The sequence below is a fragment of the Sturnira hondurensis genome, unplaced genomic scaffold, assembly GCF_014824575.4.
Source record: "Sturnira hondurensis isolate 20B ecotype Veracruz unplaced genomic scaffold, ASM1482457v3 Scaffold0022179, whole genome shotgun sequence".
Taxonomy (NCBI): domain Eukaryota; kingdom Metazoa; phylum Chordata; class Mammalia; order Chiroptera; family Phyllostomidae; genus Sturnira; species Sturnira hondurensis.
This window is the reverse complement of record NW_028094810.1, coordinates 298,664-319,141: the sequence shown is the minus strand read 5'-3', so window position 1 is coordinate 319,141 and position 20,478 is coordinate 298,664. Positions and strand designations below refer to the sequence as shown.

General features: G+C 50.7%; 1 protein-coding gene across 5 annotated transcripts in view; it reads left to right on the top strand.

Moving 5' to 3' along the window:
• The window catches only part of AXIN1 (axin 1), a 72,728-nt gene that overhangs the window by 49,045 nt on the left and 3,205 nt on the right, over nucleotides 1–20,478 (top strand). For 3 of the 5 annotated variants that reach the window (XM_037034509.1, XM_037034511.1, XM_037034507.1), the window contains exons 4-9: nucleotides 3,193–3,289; nucleotides 7,453–7,590; nucleotides 14,781–15,310; nucleotides 15,809–15,979; nucleotides 17,659–17,904; nucleotides 19,801–19,908. In XM_037034509.1, the coding sequence (XP_036890404.1) occupies nucleotides 3,193–3,289; nucleotides 7,453–7,590; nucleotides 14,781–15,310; nucleotides 15,809–15,979; nucleotides 17,659–17,904; nucleotides 19,801–19,908 (1,290 nt within the window). The remainder of the gene's footprint in view (nucleotides 1–3,192; nucleotides 3,290–7,452; nucleotides 7,591–14,780; nucleotides 15,311–15,808; nucleotides 15,980–17,658; nucleotides 17,905–19,800; nucleotides 19,909–20,478) is intronic. The other 2 variants (XM_037034510.1, XM_037034508.1) reach the window with 2 other exon arrangements.

Below are 20,478 nucleotides of genomic sequence, written 5' to 3'. Positions count from 1 at the left end.
AGGGGATTAGGAAGTACAAGTAGGCAGTTACAGAATAGCCGTGGGGATGTAACGCACAGCACAGGAAACGGAGCAGCCAAAGCACTTACACACACGACCCCAGGACATGAACGATGGGGTGGGGAATGCCTGAGGGAGTGGGGGTGCTGGGTGGAGGGGGAAAATCAGGACTACTATAATAGCGTAATCAATAAACTATAATTTAAAGTAAATGAGTATTTGTTTAAATTTAAATTTTATTTTTAAATTACAGTGTACATTCAGTATAATTTATTATTTTCAGATATACAGCATAGTGGTTAGACAGATACTTGATGAAGTGTTCTTGTCATACTTCCGGTATCCACTTGTCACCATACATAGTTATTACAATATTTCTGGCTGTATTTCCTATGTCAGAATTTATATTCCTGTGACTGTTTTGTAACTACCGAGGTCTTAATCCCGTCACCTTTCCCCTGAATCCCCCAAACCCCCTCCCCTCCGGCAACCACTAGTCTGTTCTCTGTGTCTGTGGTCTGTTCCTGTTTTGTTTGTTTAGTTCTGTGGATTCCACATACAAGTAAAATCATATGGTATTTGTCTTTCTCTGACGTATTTCAGTTAGCAGAATTCCCTCTAGGCCCATCCATGGTGTTGCTAATGGTAAGATTTCATTATTTTTTGTGGCTGAGTAACGTCCCATTGTGTGTATGTCCCGCATCTTTTCGTCCCCTTGTCTGTTCATGGGCATTTGGTAGCTCCTGTATCTTGGCTGTTGTAAATGGCACTGCTGTGAAGATGGGGTGCGTGTATTCTTTTGAATTAGTGGTTTGGATTTCTTCAGCTATGTGCCCAGAAGTGGAATCACTAGGTGATAAAGCAGTTCCATTTTTAATTTTTAAAGGACCTTCTGTACTGTTTTTCATAGTGGCTGCACAAGGGTTCCCTTTTCTGCACATCCTCACCTACACTTGTTATTGGTGATACACTGATGGTGGCTGTATCTGACAGGTGGGACTGATAACCTCATAGTGGTTTAATTCGCATTTCTGATGGCTAGTGATGTTGAGCATCTTTTCATACGTCTGTTGGCCATCTGTATGTCCTCTTTAGAGAAAGAAGTGTCTATCCAGGTCCTTTGCCCATCATTTGCCTGTGTCTTTTAAGGATTCTTCTAACACTGAATTTTAGTGTACAGGACAGATTACCATAAACTTACTTCTGAACCAAATTTAGCTAGCCCCCGTCATTGCAAGTCTTGGGCTCCTTCTTCCCTTTTCAATGACCGTGTGGTGACATCACTAGATGGAGCTGTCCCTTCGGGTTGAGCTTCTGTATCTCGTACTTCTCATGGACCATTTCATTCCCCTTTATTTTGAATTTTTAAAAGAAAATGTTGACATGTTTTTTAGCAGCTTCTTACTTGAAATTACCATGGGAATGTCCAGCAGTACTTGCCAGGAGTGTGAAGTGTCATGTGAAACGGTTACATCAGCTGCAGGCCTGCAGACCCCACAGGCACCCACAGCACAAGACGTATCAAATTTGTAGCATCTGATTTTCTTCTTTCTTGACATTCTGTTCCTAAAATCAAAGTTAACGTACCCACGCAGTTTTCAGTTTTCTCTAAAAGAATCTTAATTCTCTCCAAGAAAATGTTTGCTAAAGGGGAGATCTAAAACTTTTCAAATATTTTCCCTCTAATATTCTGTTTATTTGGGTCTGTACTGAGTATCAGAAATATAGGAATAGTCAAGAATTTGGAATGTAAAATTGTGACGTATTTGAGTAATTATTAGAGGCAAAAAAATAAGATTGTGTGTTTTATCCAAGTTATTGTGGGGGCAGCTGCACTCAGCATCTCATCCACATGACAAAAATGACGGCCACTGTAGTAGTTAGTGGGTTTTGCACGTAGGTGTCTGAGGACAGTACCTAATCCATGCAGGTGTGGAATTTTTAAGTGCCCTATTAAAGTAGTACATGAGAAACAATCAGTTTGGTGGCTCAGGACACCTGGACCCTAGGGGCATGTAAGTAATGGGATGTTACGTGTATTTGACTCACTTATTCCTTGACACCTGTTCCCTTGAACACCCGTACTCCCCCTCGATTGCTGAGCCAGCTGCACTGCAGTACCCAGTTGGCGTCCCAATAGCCAGGGACACTGAGGCGATGATAAGGAGGGACCATCACAGCCTCTCTCTGCCCGTTTCAAAGCTCGCCTTTTCCACCCAGACCAGGGCTCTGAGGACACTGTTGCGGTCCTGCCTGCCCACGAAGCTGTTGAACTGGCAGGTTGGTGACTGCCCAGGACAGGACACACCAGGTGTGGTGTGCTGGGCAACCAGGGGCAAGGTGGCAGTTTTGCTAGGCCATCCAGTGTGGCCTTCCTAATGGGAGGGAAGGGGCCAAGGGGGTCAGGATTCTGCACACACATTCACTGCAGCCTGGAGAGCAGGGAGGCGCACCTGTGGCTCCTTGGATTGGGAGCAAGTGGGAGCCGAGAGAAGCCAGTGTAGTCCTCCTGCGCTGAGTGTTAGTGTAGCTTCTCGTACCTGGCTCTGGGTAGCCTTGGGCTGCCCAGAGTAGCTTTTACAAGGCAGGGATAGGACTGCAGGATTTTTAGGGATTGCATACATTCAGTGAATTATGTGTTAAATCTGGCATCTCTCTTGAGTAAGTGCACTTAGTTATCTTAAAGAATATGTAATTTGATCTATATTTTTTATCATAATCTTCAAAGGGTTCATTGATAAAACTTAGGCCAAGAAAACTAACCTGAGCATTCCTCAGAGAGATCACACTGCTTGGCCAGTTTTGCCTTGGAAGAAAGAGTAATACAACTTTGGAAATCTCTCTCACCGTGATCTAGGTTATCTTGGCTGCTCGTTTTGCAGCCCTCAAATGTTTCCCATCCATGTAAAGCACCCTTTGCAGGCAGGCACACCGGGTCCTGCTTGGGCGATAAAGCAGGGGTCGGCAAATATTTTCTGTGAAGAACCACTAGCAAGTATTTTAGGCTCCGTGGCCACATGCAGTCTCCATCATACACTCCTCCCTCGCCTTTAAAATGTGAAAGCCTTTCTTAGTTATCAGGCCTTAGAAAAACAGGCCGCGCGGGCCCTGCCCGCGGTAAAGCCGGCACAGCTGTGCTTTGTGGAGCTGTTCTTTGTGCGCTCACGCCAGGCTGTCTCTTTCTTCTGGCAGGGATGGAATCCCACCCTACAGGATCCGCAAGCAGCACCGCCGGGAGATGCAAGAGAGTGTCCAGGTCAACGGGCGGGTGCCTCTACCTCACATTCCTGTAAGTTCCACTGCACAGCCTGCACCCTTCCTGTCTCACTTTGGGACGCACCGTCCTCTCATACCCGTGCCCATCTGTTTTCCCCAGTCCAACTAACCAGGCTGCTGTGGCCGTGGCCAGAGGGAAAGGCACCTGCCTGACTTCCTGTGAGCTCAGCTCACATCCAGGGATAGCTGGTGGTCACGCCTCATAGGCTGGAGGGGGCAGCTTGTAGGGTCCAGCCTGCAGAGTCGGTTCAGAAGAGAAGCAAGTGCCCTCCTGCAGCGTCCACCATGCATTCTTTTCTCACTGTGTCAAGAAGGTGATTTTCCTTGAGGTGGGAGAGAAGCTCTAAGTCTCCCTCGCAAACTCAACGGCCAGGCGCGGCCCTTGCAGGGCCACCTGACTGTGTTGTGTGAGAAAGCCTGGCAGCGCCCCTGGTGGCCCTGTCCCGAGTTATCGTGAGTGCTGCCTTGTTCGGGATGAAAGGAGGCATCAGGCTTTCTGTGGCCGAATGGCGGGAGTCACCACGTGGGTGCCCTGACTTCAGAGCTACCTCAGCTCCTCCACCTCTTGGATAAAAATAAAAAGGCGATAGCAGCTGTCCTGCTTGTCCAGGTTCATAGAGCCCAGCGCCAGGCAGGGCTGGCCACAGCTGTCTCCGCCTGCAGAGTTCCTTTGTTTATGAACTGACCGACGAGCTCTTCTTATTTTGACGCAATAACTTTGAACAGGAAAGACTTTAGAGGAAGATAGGAAAAGCTTGCGGGAGAGGCTCCAGCCCATTGGTACCTGTAGCATCTGGGGGCAGCCAGGCTGCTCATTTGTGGTTTCTCTGCAGGGAGAGTGGTCATTTCTTGGGATCACAGAACACATCCACCCTTAGTCAGGATTGCTGGATTAGAGTCTCAGCAGATACTTTAATTTCCAAATAAGAAAAGGGATTGTTTATGATTAAGAAGGAAGGATGGTGGTTTGTTCTTACTTCTGAGACAAGGACAGTCAAGCACTTTCTCACCACCCAGAGAACCCTTGGCACGGACTTGACCTAACCCAGGCGCTGGTGGTGTCTGCTTGGGGAAAAGTGGAAGACACCATGGGTGGGATGCAGTGCACTAGTGTTCATGCACGTGCGTGTGTCTGCCGCAGCTGACTTGGGGAGCACCCAGCTTCGCTTGTGTCATCTGGAGCAGTCTGAGCCGAGACGGCGACTGCAGTGCTTCTTCACCCTCACAAAACATTTACTCACAATGGCGAAAAGCAACTGTTGGGTAGGACCTGCCAGGCTCTCCTGAGTCAGGAGTCAGGTCCTGTAATCAGTGTCAGGACAGATGGGCACTGCCCCTGTGAGGAGAGTGAGAAGGGCCCACTGCCTCAGTGCCTCCTGCCAGGACGTCACCAGGACACAGCCCAAGTTGCCGTGGTGCACAAGAACTGGCTTCTGTTGCCTGTTCCGATGCCCCCTCCTTCCAGGGTCTCCGCACTGCCCAGGCCCCTGGGGCTCGCCAGCCACGGCTGCCTTCTCTCCCCAGCTCCTCTCCCAGGATCCTCTAGAAGCCCTGGACACCCGACTGCCCCTTCTTCTTGGATCTGGTCTCCACGTCTCTAGCAGGATCCCTGCCTGGTGCTGGGCACTGCCAGGCCTTCCACACCCACTCTTCCCACCCCTGAAGCATCAGCCTGTGTCCTGCCTTGCTCTCAGCCCTTTTCTCCAGGCCTCTCAAAGGTTTCTGTGGGCAGCTCTGAATCCATCATGGTCAGCATCCATCCCACACATGCTGGGATGTTTGTCTCTGAGCACTTCATGTAATTTTTAAACCTAATCTTACAGGTTTCTGTGATGGTATTAGGTATTGTCTTTACTCCCCTTTTGCGGATGAGAAACAAGCAGGCAGAGTTGAAACCATGCTCAGAGCCCACCACCAGGGGGCACTGCCTCTACTCAGGCTCCTACCCTCAGAAAAGACTTCCTGACTCTTCTCCTGGGCTTGTTCTAGGTCTGGAGATCACGCCTCTAAATAGTCACTGCCCGCCCACAGAAGTTAAGAGGAGTCCTGTGTTCCACCCTGTCCCCAGGCTGTCTCTTTCTTCTGCCTGTCTTCCTGACTCATCTGAGGCCCCTCCAGACCCTCCCCCTCCTCAGCCCTTCCCCACCTACACCTCAGTGGCTTAGATTTTTAAAACATGTTTTGCTATAAAGGACACTGAGACAGCTGGTGAAATTGGAATAAGATCTGCTAATTAGGTAACAATATTATATCAGGGTTCTCTTTTTAAAATAATTGTCCTGTTATAGGTATAAGAATGCCTTGGGTTATTATATATATATATATATATATATATATATATATTCATACACACACACACACATATATATATACACACACACACTTTAAAGATTTTATTTATGTTTTAGAGAGAAGGGAAGAGAGGGAGAAAGAGGGAGAGAAACATCAGTGTGTGAGAGATACATCAATCGTTGCCTCTCACATGCCCTCAACTGGGAATCTGGCCTGCAACCCCCATATGTGCCCTGACTGGGAATTGAACTGGCAACTTTTTGGTCTGCAGGCCAGTGCTCAATCCACTGAGCCACACCAGCCACAGCATATTTTTTTAATATATTTTAAAAATTTTTAATTGATTCTAGCCCTGGCCAGTGTTTCTTAGTGGGTTGACTGCTGGCCTGCAAACTAAAGAGTCACTGATTTGATTCCCATTCAGGGCATGTGGCTGGGCTGTGGGCCCAGGTCCCCAGTAGGGGGCACTTGAGAGGCAACCACACATTGATGTTTCTCTCTCTCCCTTTCTCCCTCCCTTCCCTTCTTTAAAAATAAGTTCATTAAATCTTCAAAAAATAAAATTGATTATAGAGAGAGAGAGAAGTAAACATTGACTTGCTCCACTTATTTAAGCGGTCATCGGTTGTTTCTTGTATGTGCCCTGACGGAGGATCGAATCCGCAACCTTGGCATAGCCAGATGCTGCTCTAACCAACTTAGCTACTGCCCCGGGTCATTGTTAAATACATTCTAAAGTGTTTAGGAGGAAATAAGGCAGCATATGTGCAGTTTGTTCTTGACTAGTTCAGAGAAGTGTGTGTCTGTGTGTGCGCATGTGCATTGTGCCTATGTGAATGAGAGAATGACAGTGTAAGAGAAATGTCGGCAGTTGGGGCATCTGGACGGGAGTTCTTGTGCTAGTCTTGCAACTTTTAAATTTGAAATTACTTCAAAATAAACCTTCCCCCCCAAAAGGAGTTATACAGTATATCATTAAAAGTACATTGCAGAATTATATTTTTTGAAAAGGAAAGTCCTGCCCTGGCTGGTATAGCTCAGTGGATTGAGCACGGGCCTGGGAACCACACGATCGCGGTTCAATTCCCAGTCAAGGGCACATGCCTGGGTTGCAGGCCAGTTCCCAGTTCCTGGCAGGGGACGCACGAGAGGCAACCATATATTGATATTTCTCTCCCTCTCTCCTTTCCTTCCCCTCTAAAGATAAATAAATAAAATCTTTAAAAAAAAAAGAAAAAAAAGAAAAGGAAAGTCCTTCAGGGTCCTACTTTTCCCCTGATTTTTTCCTGTGCCCTGGATTTTATGTCCCCCAACCCTGCAACAGCCTGGTCCATGCACACTGTCAGGGGATACCGCCCCCTTGTGTGTACGGTGGGCACTGCAGGGAGCCAGTCAGTCTTGCAGTGTTCTGTGGGATGTCTCCCACCTCTCCCTCCTCTGTGGTCAGTGCAGCTCTACTTGTCCAGGCCCCAGGCCTCACCGGGTTTCTCACTGGCCAGGCGTATTAAAAGCCCTTCTTTGGGTAAGTCTGGGGGGCCCTCTGTAGGGCACACTCACGGGGTCCTGCCAGCTGCTGCCCTGCTGACCTGACCCCAGGAGACCAAGTTCTGCCCTGTTCAGTGTCTCTGACTTTGTGACCATGGGAGTCGGTGCTCCATTCTCACTCCCAGATCAGCTGGGTGAAGGGGGTATTTACTTTGATGAGAAAAGGGGGCAGTGAGGAAGGTGATTCCCAGGTGAAGGGGAGAAAAGTAAACGCTTTAAAATAAAATTCAGATTTCACATAATTTTCTCCCCCCGAAAGGTGCTTGCATGCCACCTTGGCACAGAGAACAGTATTTCAAAGTTCTGCACAACTGGCTAATCAGCGGTGTCTCCTTGCAGCGTACTTACCGAATGCCAAAGGAAATTCGCGTGGAGCCCCAGAAGTTCGCTGCGGAGCTCATCCACCGCCTGGAGGCTGTGCAGCGGACTCGGGAGGCAGAGGAGAAGCTGGAGGAGCGACTGAAGCGCGTGCGCATGGTGAGTGGACCTCAGTCGGGGAGATCATGCACATTGTGGTTTTTGAGTTGTGTTACTACAGCTTCAGGCCCCAAGGGGATCTCCTCCAGGTTCTCTTGGAGGCCCTTTCTCCCTACTCAACTACACATTGGCTCCTCACAGGCTTTGACCTGCCCTGGTGACTGACCAGGGCACGCTGTCCTATGACACCCGTCCCCTATAAGCCCCCAACCCCTATTCCCTTCCTGGGTTGTCTTCCTGAGAAGAGGTCTCTATGGTGGGCCCTGCGCCTGGGCCTAGGGAATGACCAACAGGGGTCAGCGGTGGCATTGGATGCCAGGGTTGGGGTTCTTGTTTCAACTACTTATGGGAAGACAGTTAAGAGGGAAGCCAGGACACCTCCCAGCTGTTGTCCCCAAAGTAGTCACCACACAGAGGCAATACCATTCATCTTGAGGAGACCTGGCACAGGACATGCCCACACTGCAGACTAACCAGCCTCTCCATTTACCCCAGGCGCGGCTTCCTTCCTGCTGTCCTCCCCTCGGTGCCCCGGGCTCCCTTCCCTCTGCTGAACCCCTTTGGGCCCGACCCCTGACCCTGTGGGTGAGCAGACCTGCCTTGCTGGCCGTGTCCGCTGTATCCCTCCTGCCCCCTTGGCATGGGGAGCCGAAATTCCCTTTGGTAGATGGGAGGCCCCTGAGAAGCACCACTGGGTCCTGGGCCACATGCATCTGTGCAAAGCAGAGCTTGATGTGGAGGGAAGGACTGGCAGCGCCCACTCAGCACCTCAGAACGCAGAATGGCTTTAGTGTGACTGTAGGCTTCTGCTGGTCTTGTCTTTTGACCTACAGCCTCACTTGGTGAATCTTGAATGCTAACAAATTTCATGATATTTGTAATTCGTTTGCTTAAATACTTTCCTGCCTACCCTAGCTGATGTGGCTCAGTGGATTGAGCCCTGTCCTGCAGACCAAAAGGTCTTGGGTTCAATTTCCAATCAGGGCACATGCTGCCTGGGTTGTAGGCCAGTGTTTCTCTCCCTTTCTCCCTCCCTTCCCTTCTCTCTAAAAATAAATAAATAAATAAAATCTTTTTAAAAAATTATAAAAATACTTTCCTGCCCATGACTGCAGAAGAGACACCTTGTTTCTGTTGCCCCAGTGTCAGTCTGCAGGTTTCACTCCACACACGTTCAGAGGCGTCGGTAACACGCGCCCCTGGAGCGGGGCCTCCCTGGGCCCCTTGCACTCCCTAGCTTGTGAAACTTCTCTGAATCTGGTCCCTCCTGATGCTGTGAGCCTCCACGTGATCGGCAGAGAAGGCTTGCTTTTTTCTTAGGCAGGGATTCTCTGCTGGAGGTTAATGGTCACCACCAAGTAAGTGGGTGTCTTCCATTCTTTTCTCAGTATTTTATGTCTAATACTTAAAAGTCAATAAAGTGGTGCTTCTTGAAGGAATTATTTCTCTGCCTGACTGATGTTCTTATTTATGATTATTTTTTTAAAATTTTTTTTCTAAAGATTTTATTTATTTGTCTTTAGAGAAGAAGGGAAGGAGAGAAATATCAATGTATGGTTGCTTCTTGTGAGTCCCCTGCTGGGAACTGGCCTGCAACCCAGGCATGTGGCCTGACTGGGAATCAAACAGTGATCGTGTGGTTCGCAGGCCCGCGCTCAACCCACTGAGCTACTGATGTTCCTATTTAAAATACAGAATCTAAGCCCTCTCAGGCTCCATCAGAACCTTTCAGGGGGGGCTTGCTCTCTTACTTGACAAGTCCCAGATGAGTTCTGTGCACGCGAAGTCTGGAGACACTGCCGTAAGGGTAGACATGGGACACAGCAGATGGTGGTTGTACTTTGCGGTCTTCTTTCCCGCCCATCCTGACACTGCACACAGGGAGTCCTGCTGACTGCCCCTTGCAGCTGCAGTCCAGGGTTCCGGAGCTCTCTTACCGCGTGCCTAGCTGCCAGCCAAGGGGTGTGGCTCCCCCTTCTTTCCCTCACATCAAGAGAGCAGGTAGATTTCAAATAATGTGTCACTAAGTTTAATACACCTTTATTTCAGTTAGTGTTCCTTCATTTCTGAATGAATCTTTTTTATGCTGCTGAGGTCCTCACTAAGTTCCTTGAGCATCCTTATAACCAGTGTTTTGAACTCTGCATCTGATAGATTGCTCATCTCCATTTCCTTTAGCTCTTTTTCTGGAGCTTTGTTCAGCTCTTCCATTCGGGCCATGTTTCTTTGGCTCCTCATTTTGGCGGACTCCCTGTGTTTGTTTCTATGTATTAGGTAGAGCTGCTTTGACTCCGAGTCTTGGTAGTGTGCCCCCTAAGGTAGTAGGTGTCCTGTAGGGTCCAGTGGCACAGCCTCCCCTATCACCCAAGCTGGGAGCTTGAGGTGGGCCCTTCATGTGGCCTAAGTACACTCTCCTCTTGTAGTTGAGCCTCGGCTGCTGTGGGCAGATCAATGGGAGGGATTTATCCAGGTCAGTCAGCTGCAAGAACCGGCTGTGACCACTGACCACCACCCTCCACTGTCTGTGGAGGGTCAGCTGTGCAGGGGCAGGGTGGCGGTGCTCCGATGCTGTCTGTAGCTGTCCACTGGGTGCACTGACCCTGGGGTTTCCAGGGTGGTGCAGGCCAAGGTCAGCCCTTTCTTTTGCCCAGGGCACCCTGCTTGAGCTGTAAAGCGGTCTGAGTTGGCTGCTACTTGTGTTGGGCTTGGAGGTTCCTAGGCAAAGCCAAGCTGTGACTCTAATCTGGCTGCTGCTAGGGCTCACTGAAGCCAGCTGTTGCTTGTTTGATAGGATTCAGGACCAGCCATTTTTATGGAGAAGCCCCTTGAGTGGGCCTGTAAGTTGGGTGGAGCACAGTCTCTAGGGATCTCCAGGGTGGGTCAAACAGTGTTAGCCAGGTTGATGAAGTCTCAGATATGGCACCAGCCTACTGGCTCTGTGTAGGGAGGGCTCAGAAAAGGGACCATGACCTCTGATCACCTTGATGCCAGTTTCTCCCTATATACCAATGGTGCCTTTCAAGCTGCTTCCCCAGTGCTGAAGCCCAAAGGGAGTGAGTCTGAGTAGGTGAGTCCATGTGTGGGTTCTTTAAGGGGAACTGATTGGTGCTGCAGCAGTTCTTTCCACTGACTCAATCCCTGCTGGTTTTTGCAGCCAGAAGTTGTGGGGACTTGTCTTCCTGGTACTGGAACCCTGGGCTGGGGGCCAGTGTGGGGCTGGAACTTCTCGCTTTCGAGATATCCCTTCTGAGTTTCTATCTACATGGGCATGGAACCAGCCTGTTTTGCGTCTGTGCCCCTCCTACCAGTCTGGGTGGATGTGGTTTCTTTAATTCTGTAGTTGTCAGACTTCCATTCAACTCAACTTCTGATGGTTCTCAGTGATGGTTCTATATTTTAGTTGTAATTTTGATGTGGTTGAGCGAAGAGGCGAGCCATGTCTGCCTTTGTTGCCATCTTGACTGGAAGTCAGTATCATGTCAGAACCTGAGATTTGTGGCAGGTACCAGGAGGGTAGACCTGAGAGTGAGATAAATAGCCAGACGGGGGTGATCTCCAGGAAGGAATTTGTATGACAGTATTTTTAAGTGCTCTTACAGAACGCATAAGTAAATTTTTCTTACCGGTGTCTTTTCCTCTCCTCCTCTTATGGTGATTGGGTGACCCTCACTCCAGCAGAGCAGGTGCCAGCTTAAGGGCTCACATGTGCTGACGAGCTATCCTCCCCACAGTTCCCACAATTCCCTGGTCTGTCCCAGGTCACTCAGCAGGGACCCCAGCATGTTGCGTTTTAGTGAGGGCAAGGGTGAGACTTCCTCGACCCAGAGTGAGCAGCTCTCAGGAACAGGGTAAGAGCCAGACCATCTATCAGGAACCCAGGACACTGGGTGTGCACTCACCGAGGCCACCTTTTTCTCAGATCCGTCAGAGGCCTTATTGAGTAATTGGAGGAATTCTTAGCCTTCTCTGAAAATTCAAACATAGGGAACAGAGTCCCCATGAAATATGGGATATTTTAGCAGGAGCTGAATCCCAGTTTGCACAGCGTGACAAAGCTGGTGTCTTCATTGGTCTTGCACAGCCTTTCCATGGGCATCAGCTCTCTGTGTGTGAGGTTCCCCTGAGCACGTCACAGTTAACAACTCTTAAAACAAGTGTGCTCATGGAATAATGTGTGTAACATTTCTTTCTTTTTTGTTTTAATCCTCATCTGAGGATATGTTCATTGACCTTGGTGGGGGTGGGGCATTCATGTGAGAAACATCAATCAGTTGCCTCCCATACACGCCTCCACGGGGGACCGAACCTGCAACCTAGGTGTGTGCCCTTACCAAGATCAAACCTGCAACCTTTTGGTGTATGGGATGATGCTCCAGCCAACTGAGCCACCCAGCCAATGCATGTGTATAATGTTTCTGTATTTATTATTGGTGTATTTATTATTGGGGGGGAGGGAGAGAGACAGGGAGAGAAACATCTATCAGTTGCCTCTCATACACCCCCAACTAGGGACCTGGCCCACAACCCAGGCATGTGCCCTGACCTGCAATCGAACTGGTGACCCTTTGATTCCCAGGCACTCAATCCACTGTACCAGACCAGCCAGGGCACATGTGTGTAAAATTTTTTTTAAAGATTTTATTTATTTATCTTTAGAGGGGAAGGGAAGGAGAGAGGGAGAGAAACATCAGTGTATGGTTGCCCCTAGTGCGTCCCCTGCTGGGACCTGGCCTGCAACCCTGGCATGTGCCCTGACTGGGAACCGAACTGAGATCCTCTGGTTTGCAGGCCCGTGCTCAATCCACTGAGCTACACCAGCCAGGGCATAAAATTTCTTAAAAGAAGTCAAAGAAAGGCCCTGGCTGGTGTGTGGCTCAGTGGATTGAGCACTGGCCTGCGAACCAGAGGGTCCCTGGTTCGTTTCCCAGTCGGGGCACATGCCTGGGTTGCAGGCGAGGTCCCTGATGGGGGGCGCATGAGAGGTAACCATACATTGGTCTTTCTCTCCCTCCCTTTTCCTCTATTTATAAATAAATAAATAAAGTCAAAGAAAGGGAGAATTCACAACCTTTTTGCTATAGAATTGAGGTGTCATAATTGTTCTGTCAAGTTTTTAATCTTGGCTCAGTGGCTGTGCGTGTTTGTTCTGGCAGGTCAACATTTTGGGCAAGACATTGTGAAGGTAGCTGGGGCTGTGCGTGTCAGTGTGTTTTTCGAATGTCTGGTGTAGATGTTTCGCTCTCTATGGTGTCACTAGCAGGTGCAAGGTGGCTGAGCCTAGAACCACCACTAGCTCTCAGGAGAGAGGCTGGTCCCAGCACAGTGTTCTTTGATAAAAGTGTTCAAATGAACTGCCCTTTGTATTTCTCCATTATCATGCAGGAAGTAATTGACAGGAACATGGCCTCGAGCTCAGGTGGGCTCTCCACAGGCAGTAGGTAGCCTACGGTGGCCTCCAGACATGGGTGCCCAGACCCGAGGGCAGGTGCCCAGGCCCCAGGCTATTCCAGTGGGTTTGCTCCCTGGGACATCCCTTAGTCCTCCCGTGCGGCACACTGCGCAGCAGCTGCCGGTGCAGTCTCTGTTCCCACGTGTGATTTTGTAATCTAAAAAAAAGGCAAAAGATTTATACGCTTTGAAGAAAAACTGGAGTATTGATTTTGTAAACTAAATAAATCATGCTATAGATAATAGTCCTTTTTAAAAAGAAATAACTACAGAATTTTTAAAATAACTTACTTTTGTTGTGAAATTTTGAAAATAAAAACAAAGAAGGAAATTAAAACTATTGCTCTGGCTGGTGTGGCTCAGTGGACCGAGCACCAGTCTGTGAACCGAAGCGTCGCTGGTTTGATTCCCACTCAGGGCACGTGCCTGCATTGCAGGCCAGGTCCCCAGTGGGGAGCTCACAAAAGGCAACCACACGCTGATGTTTCCCTCTCTTTGTCACTCCCTCCCCCTCTCTAAAAATAAATAAATAAAAACTTTTTTAAAAAAGGAGATGAAAACTTAACTGAATACTTAAGTAAGTAACACTGAATTCTTACATATGCAAAACTTTAAGTGAAACTGGATCTCAGCTCAAGGTTGGCACCTGCACCTCTCAAGGATTTATAGGGTTTTTTTCTTGCTGCTGCCTTGGGGAGTAAATGGCTTCAATACTTTCAGTGCCCTGGGAAGACCCCTCAGTGCAAAGTCTCCTGGTCCCTGAGCCCTGCAAAACAGAGAGGTGATGGGATGGGGTGTGGGAGCCCAGGGGTCCAAGTCCCTGCAGAGGTGGCTCCAGGCTGTGCCAGGAGAGGGTGCATTCACCCTCCATCTGTGAGTCTCCTTCTGTTGCCCTCTGACCTCTTTTGTGCTATATTTTACCCTGAGCCTGAACTAATGAGATTTAGGTACTTTAGTGAGAAGTTGTATGGTAAACTTTTGGAGATCTTTGTAATTAAAGTACAGGTGTAGCTTAGTCCCCCCCACCTTTTTCAGTTATTACCAAATTTGTTCAACATTATCCTGGTTTGGACAACTCAATAAGATGAGAGAATAAATATGAGCTGTATCTTTTGGAATTAAAGTGACACAATGTTTATGTTTACACATATGGTTCTGTTAACCTGAAGAGAACTGAATAAAATTCAATTAGTTTAATGTGGGAATTTATCAAGAAACAGGTAGAAAGATAAACAAAAAACAAGCTCTTCTGTACAAAGGCCATATTCCCTTTGAAAACATTATGGGAAATATGGCAATAAAATTGAGGAATAGGAAAATTTTACTGAAAGAAAACAAAATTCTTTATTGAGAAGCATAAGAGAAAACTAAGCCAATGCAGAGGTTTCTCTGGCGTTGTGTTCCCTGAAGCATTGGTACATGGCAGTTGCACGTCCTTGCACACTTCGGGGTGAGCACAGCTTCCTGTCCTCAGTCGCATCTGCGCCCAGGCCCGCAGCCCAGCAGTGCTTGCTCAGGGATCTGCAGGGACAGAAAAGCTCTCGGGAGTTGGGTAGCACCTCCGGCACCTCCCCTGGTCCTTGCCTCACCCTGGGCTCAGGGCTCCTGACCCCCAGGACGTGGCACCGATTAGCTTTGTATTTGTTCGGTGGTTGTTTCTTATTTGTTGTTTGTTTCCCTGAGTGTGAGGTTTCCTTGGTCCAGCAGGTACCGAGAGGTAATGTATGGTCTTGTCCCTACAGGAAGAAGAAGGCGAGGATGGCGATGTGTCCTCTGCACCCCCAGGGGCCAGTCACAAGCTGCCTTTGGCCCCAGCCTGGCACAACTTCCCACCCCGCTATGCAGATGTGGGCTGCGTGGGGCTGCGTGATGCGCATGAGGAGAACCCCGAGAGCATCCTGGATGAGCACGTGCAGCGGGTCATGAGGACTCCCGGCTGCCAGTCCCCTGGGCCTGGCCACCGCTCCCCTGACAGCATACACATGCCCAAGATATCTGGGGTGCTGGGAGGTGCACCCCTGGGGCATGGCAAGCACGCGCCCAAGTTGGGGGCAAAGCTGGAGGCTGTTGGCATGCACCTCCACAGGCACAGCCACCACCACAGCCACCACGGTGTGACTAGGCCCAAGGAACAGACTGAGATCGAGGCTGCCCGCCGTGTCCAGAGCAGCTTTGCCTGGGGCCCAGAACTGCACAGCCACACAGCCAAGACCCGAAGCCACTCAGAGAATGTGGGCACCACCCCCAATGCCAGTGACAGCCTGGCCTACAGGTAAGTGTCTTGGGTGGTCCAAGCCATGATCTGAAACTGGGGCTCTGGATCTTTTGTCCCTGGGCTTGTGGCCATGAGGGGCACACGTATATTCCAGGAGGAAGAGGTCTCAGTGAGAGGTCATGTCCCCCATGGATTCTGTTCTGGTTTTCTAGGCTAGAATTCCCCTTTAAAAGTCACTAAACCAAGGTCAGCTGCAGGGATTGCAGACGTGTGGCAAGAGCTCAGGCACAGGAATAGGTGCCAGGCTTCTGCCTGGGGTGCTGGTCCGTCTGGGGTACTAGCCTGCTTAGCCAGTGATGCTTAGACTCCTTCCTTCACTTCTTGCCATGGAGTCGCCTGAAAAAAACCCTGTAACCCTGGAGAGCTGCTAGAATATACCATTTCATCAAGGCCTTCACATTTAGGGAGCCATACAGGGTATGGAGCACAGGTGGCCAGCCATCCAGTGACGGCCAGGTTAAGTCAATGGGTGACTCCCAGGTCTTGCTTTTGCAGCGGGAAGGCCGGCATCACCTCCAAGAGAAATGCCAAGAAGGCTGAGTCAGGAAAGAGTGCCAGTGCTGAGGTGCCAGGCCCTTCAGAGGACGCAGAGAAGAACCAGAAGATCATGCAGTGGATCATTGAGGGGGAGAAGGAGATTAGCAGGCACAGGAAGGCCGGCCATGGGTAAGCAGTGCCTGGTGTCCTGGGGGTGTGGGCACAGGTGTGCAGAACCAGCTGGCGAGCCTCTAAAGCTGCTTTGCCAGTGTTCTTCGTGGCATGGCCTCACCCACTGTGTGAGCTTGGGTTTTGTCGGGGGATGGGGGGGTTAAAGATTTTATTTATTTTTAGAGAGCGTGGAAGGGAGAGAAAGGGGGGGTGGTGAGAAGCATCAGCATATGAGAGAAACATCAGTTTGTTGCCAATCACACCCCCCCCACTGGGGACCTGGCCCACAACCCAGGCCTGTGCCCTGACCAGGAATCAAACCAGCAACCCCTTGGTTCGTAGGCTGGTGCTCAATCCACTGAGCCACACCAGCCAGGGCTGATTTGGTTTGTATATCAATAAATCTGTTAAACATAAGTTACAAGAAAAGGAGTGTAGTCCTGACTGGGTAGCACAGTTGGTTAGAGTGTCAGCCTGACCTGCCAAGGTTGTGGGTTCAGTCCCCAGTCAGGGCACATATAAGAATCAATCAATGAATACACAAGTGGGTGGAGCAACAAAGTGATGTTTCTTTCCCTTCCTCCCGCCTTTCTGTCTCTCTAAAATCAATAAATAAAAAAATTTTTTTGAGCCCTGGCTGGTGTGGCTTAGTGGATTGAACACCCACCTGTGAACTAAAGGATCTCTGGTTCAATTCCCAGTCAGGGCACATGCCTGGGTTTTGGGCCAGGTTCCCAGTAAGGGGGTGCTTGAGAGGCAGCTGCACATTGATGTTTCCCTCTCCCTCCCTTCCCCTCTTTAAAAATAAATAAATAGCCATGGCTGGTGTAGCTCAGTAGATTGAGCGTGGGCCTGCGAATCAGACGATCGCGGTTCGATTCCCAGTCAGGGCACATGCCTAGGTTGTAGGCCAGTTCCCGACGGGACACACCAGAGGCAACCATACATTGATATTTCTCTCCCTCTCTCCTTCCCTTCCCCTCTAAAGAAAAATAAATAAAATCTTAAAATAAGTAAATAAAATATATTTTTAAAATTATTTCTTAAAGTATGCAAGCCATTATTACATGAAATGTTGAAGGGACTTAAGAAAAAGATCAAAACTACGAACATTAAAATGGCAACAAACTCACAACTAACAACTGAATCTAAAAAACAAACTAAGGAAACAACCAGAACAGAAACAGAATCATAGATACGGAGATCGTTTGGAGGGTAATCAGTGGTGGGGGCGGGGGGGGGGAAGCATGGGGGGAAAGACACAGGAATGAAGAAGCACAGTTGGTAGGTACAAAATAGACAGGGGGAGGTTAGGAATAGTGTAGGAAATGGGGAAGCTAAAGAACTCAAATGCATGACCCATGAACACGAACTAAGTGGGGGAGTTGCTGGAGGGAGTGAAAGTACTGGGAGGAGGGGGACAAAGGGGGGCAAATTAGGATAGCTGTAATAGCATAATCAATAAAATATATTTTTTAAATTTTTTGAAAAAAAGGAATGTTTGTATCATGTAGTATAGGAGGAAGTGGCTGAAGTTCACATGGCTTTTGCTGGCCAGGGCACAAGGGCCTCCGGCTCCAGGTGTCCGAGGGCCAGTGCTGAGCTCAACCTCTGCTGCTGGCTCCTGCCCAGCTCCGGGTGCCTGCCTATGGCCCGGGGTTTCAGGCTGTGCCACTTGTGTTCTCTTGCTCCCGAAGGTCGTCTGGGGCGAAGAAGCAGCAGGTTCACGAGAGCTCCAGGCCCTTGTCCATTGAGCGTCCTGGGGCCGTGCACCCTTGGGTCAGCGCTCAGCTCCGAAACTCTGTCCAGCCCTCTCATCTCTTCATTCAAGACCCTACAATGCCACCCAACCCGGCCCCCAACCCTCTGACCCAGCTGGAGGAGGCCCGCAGGCGCCTGGAGGAAGAAGAGAAGAGAGCCAGCAAAGTGCCCTCAAAGCAGAGGTATGGGGCCATGGGGGAGAGCAGGGCTGGCACCTTTCAGGGCCCCTCTAAGTATGGTGGTTACACTCGGGCAGAACTTCCTGAGGCCTAAGGTCCATACACAGAGCCATTCTGGGTGCCCACCAGCAGTAGTGAGTTTTTCCTTCCAGTGTCTTCCACACAACCTTGCTGAGCAACCAAGGACTAGGAGGGCAGGTGGTCATTGCACTGTCCTGAGGAAGTGTCTTTCCCCTGATCACGCCTGCTCTGCTTTCTGAGCGTGCACTCCCCGCTGGTTTTTGTGGGAGGCCACTAAGGCCAGGCCTTAGGGGCATGAAACTGCTGGAGGTTGCACAGTCAGGTCACCACTGATTGTTGTGAAGGCTGAGTTCAGAGGTGTTGGTCCCAGGGGTCCTGGCTGCCTCCATTCAGGAGCCATACCCAGTGCCATTTGCAGGTAGGACAGTAAGCAGTGCTGAGATAGGTGCGGGTATAAAACTTTGGGAGAGACCCCCGGCCCCACAGCCACTCCTCACTGTGCCTTCAGGGGCAGAGCAGCTCAGCCTGCTGCCTCCATGGCCTTGGCCAAGCCCTGTTCTCTCCTCCAGGGAAGCAGAGGGACCGGAGGGGCTTCCCTGACCCTTTTCACTGGGCTTCGAGGTCACTTTCCCAGACGTGCTGGTTCGTTGGAACCCCCAGGTGATGAAAGTTTCTGAGGGGCCTGGAATTTGTAGTTTGCACCAGGGCCTGGCATCACATCCACTGTTTCCTTAGACGTACTAGTTCCCCTTGCCCAGTCTTCAGTCATCCAGTTCCCGACTCCACTTCCCCCCATGGGCCTCACTGTGTGGGGCAATGCTGCTCTGTAGAAGCTGGTGTCAGGTGCCAACTCTCCCCATCACCCTTCTTGGGCACAGGTGAAAGTCCGAAGCCATCCCCTAGTCATTGAAGGTGACCATGTTTTTTACAGCCAGCTCAAGGCTCACCTTGTGATCTTGCTCAGCCGACACAGAGCCGGCCAGCTCTGCACAGGATGCCTGTGGCCTGAGGCCGACGGGGCAGCAGAGGGCTGGGACTCCTTCCTCTGCCAGGAGTTTCCTGGGGCGCCATTCTTGCTGTGGTCTCTGGGGAGTAGGACTCGTGTTCCCTCTTCTTGCCAGCACCCAGCCCGTCCCTCACAACAGTGTGGTCTCTCTGTGGCCATTGGAGTCATTCTGTGACATGTTTTGGGGGCTGAGCCACCTGTGGGGTTTCAGCCAGTGGCTCTGGCATGTCCACGTGTCGCCAGTTGAGGGCACGTGGGCCTTTTAGTAAATGGCCACAGAGCAGAGGTCTGGAGGTGGCAGTGGAAGTTCTGGGCCTCCCCAAGCTCCTCGGGGGGTGACCCCACTTAAGTCAGTCAGAGCAAAAATTACTGTTAGGGCCGCACAGCTCATGCCCAGGGTGGATGGCCACTTGGAGAGGAGCGGCTGGGCAGTGAGCCCCAGAATAGGACTCTGGCTGCTTCAGACAGAGCAGTGACCGTGCGCCAGGACCCAGGCCCATGTCAGAGCACCAAGTGGGAAGAGCTGCACCCACAGGGAAGAGGCCAGACCCTCTTGATGTGAATGAAATGACAAGAATCCCAGCACCTCAGAGGAGGGGCTCCCCAAAGTGTGTTCCAGGGAGCCAGAGGGCTCTGACCACAGACGAAGAATCTGGGGAGCTTGGATGATGCGGGTAGCATCTGTTTCTTAGCTGGTCCGACAGTTTCACCGCCAAGACAGGGTTCGCCTGTCTCACAGCGGGAACCTTGCGCAGTGGTGATGGAGCCTTTCGGGGAGCACCTGCTCCGCCTGCTCACCCTGTCGTCACCGCGGAGTGTGGAGGCAGCCCTGCCCCAGGCCTGTGTGGCTCACTGACGCGGTTATTCCCTAGGTATGTGCAGGAGGTCATCCAGCGGGGGCGCTCTTGCGTCAGGCCGGTGTGCACGCCCGTGCTGAGCGTGGTGCCAGCAGTGTCCGACACGGAGCTCTCCGAGACCGAGTACGTGCGTCCCCCATGGGTCCTCTCGTGCTGCTCACCCAGCCTGCCCCGTGGATCAGGGTAGTGGAGCAGCGGCACCTGTTCCCAGGGCGGGAGCCTGGGCACCACACTGGAAGAGCTGGGGCTGCAAGCTGTTCCCAGGCCTTTCCTTCCTGTGTCTGTCACAGGGGACACGCTGACTGTCCATGTGGTGACAGATGACTGACAGGTTAGACAGGAGGTCCAGTCCACTCTGCCTTCTGTGTTCCGGCCGTATACCCTCCCCACCTGCCTTTACTGTCCTTGCGACTCCCAGCCAGGCCTTGGGGTCTGAGAGCCCCGGTCACTCCCCTGACACGCTGCTGATGGAGAGTGGCAGCACCTGTGGTGCCAGAAGCTGTGTGCGCGGCGAGCGAGCCAGGCTGTGTTTTAGCTTGGGACATGTCTACTCCCCAACCTCGTGGGGAGGAGGGTGGGCATCGGGGAGCTGTGGGGCACGTGCAGACAGTGCCTGGTCGGCTCCCCCCTGCCCCCCTCTGTGTTTCCGTCAAGACACGGCAGGGGGGCCTCTCACCTCGGCCCTCACCAGGT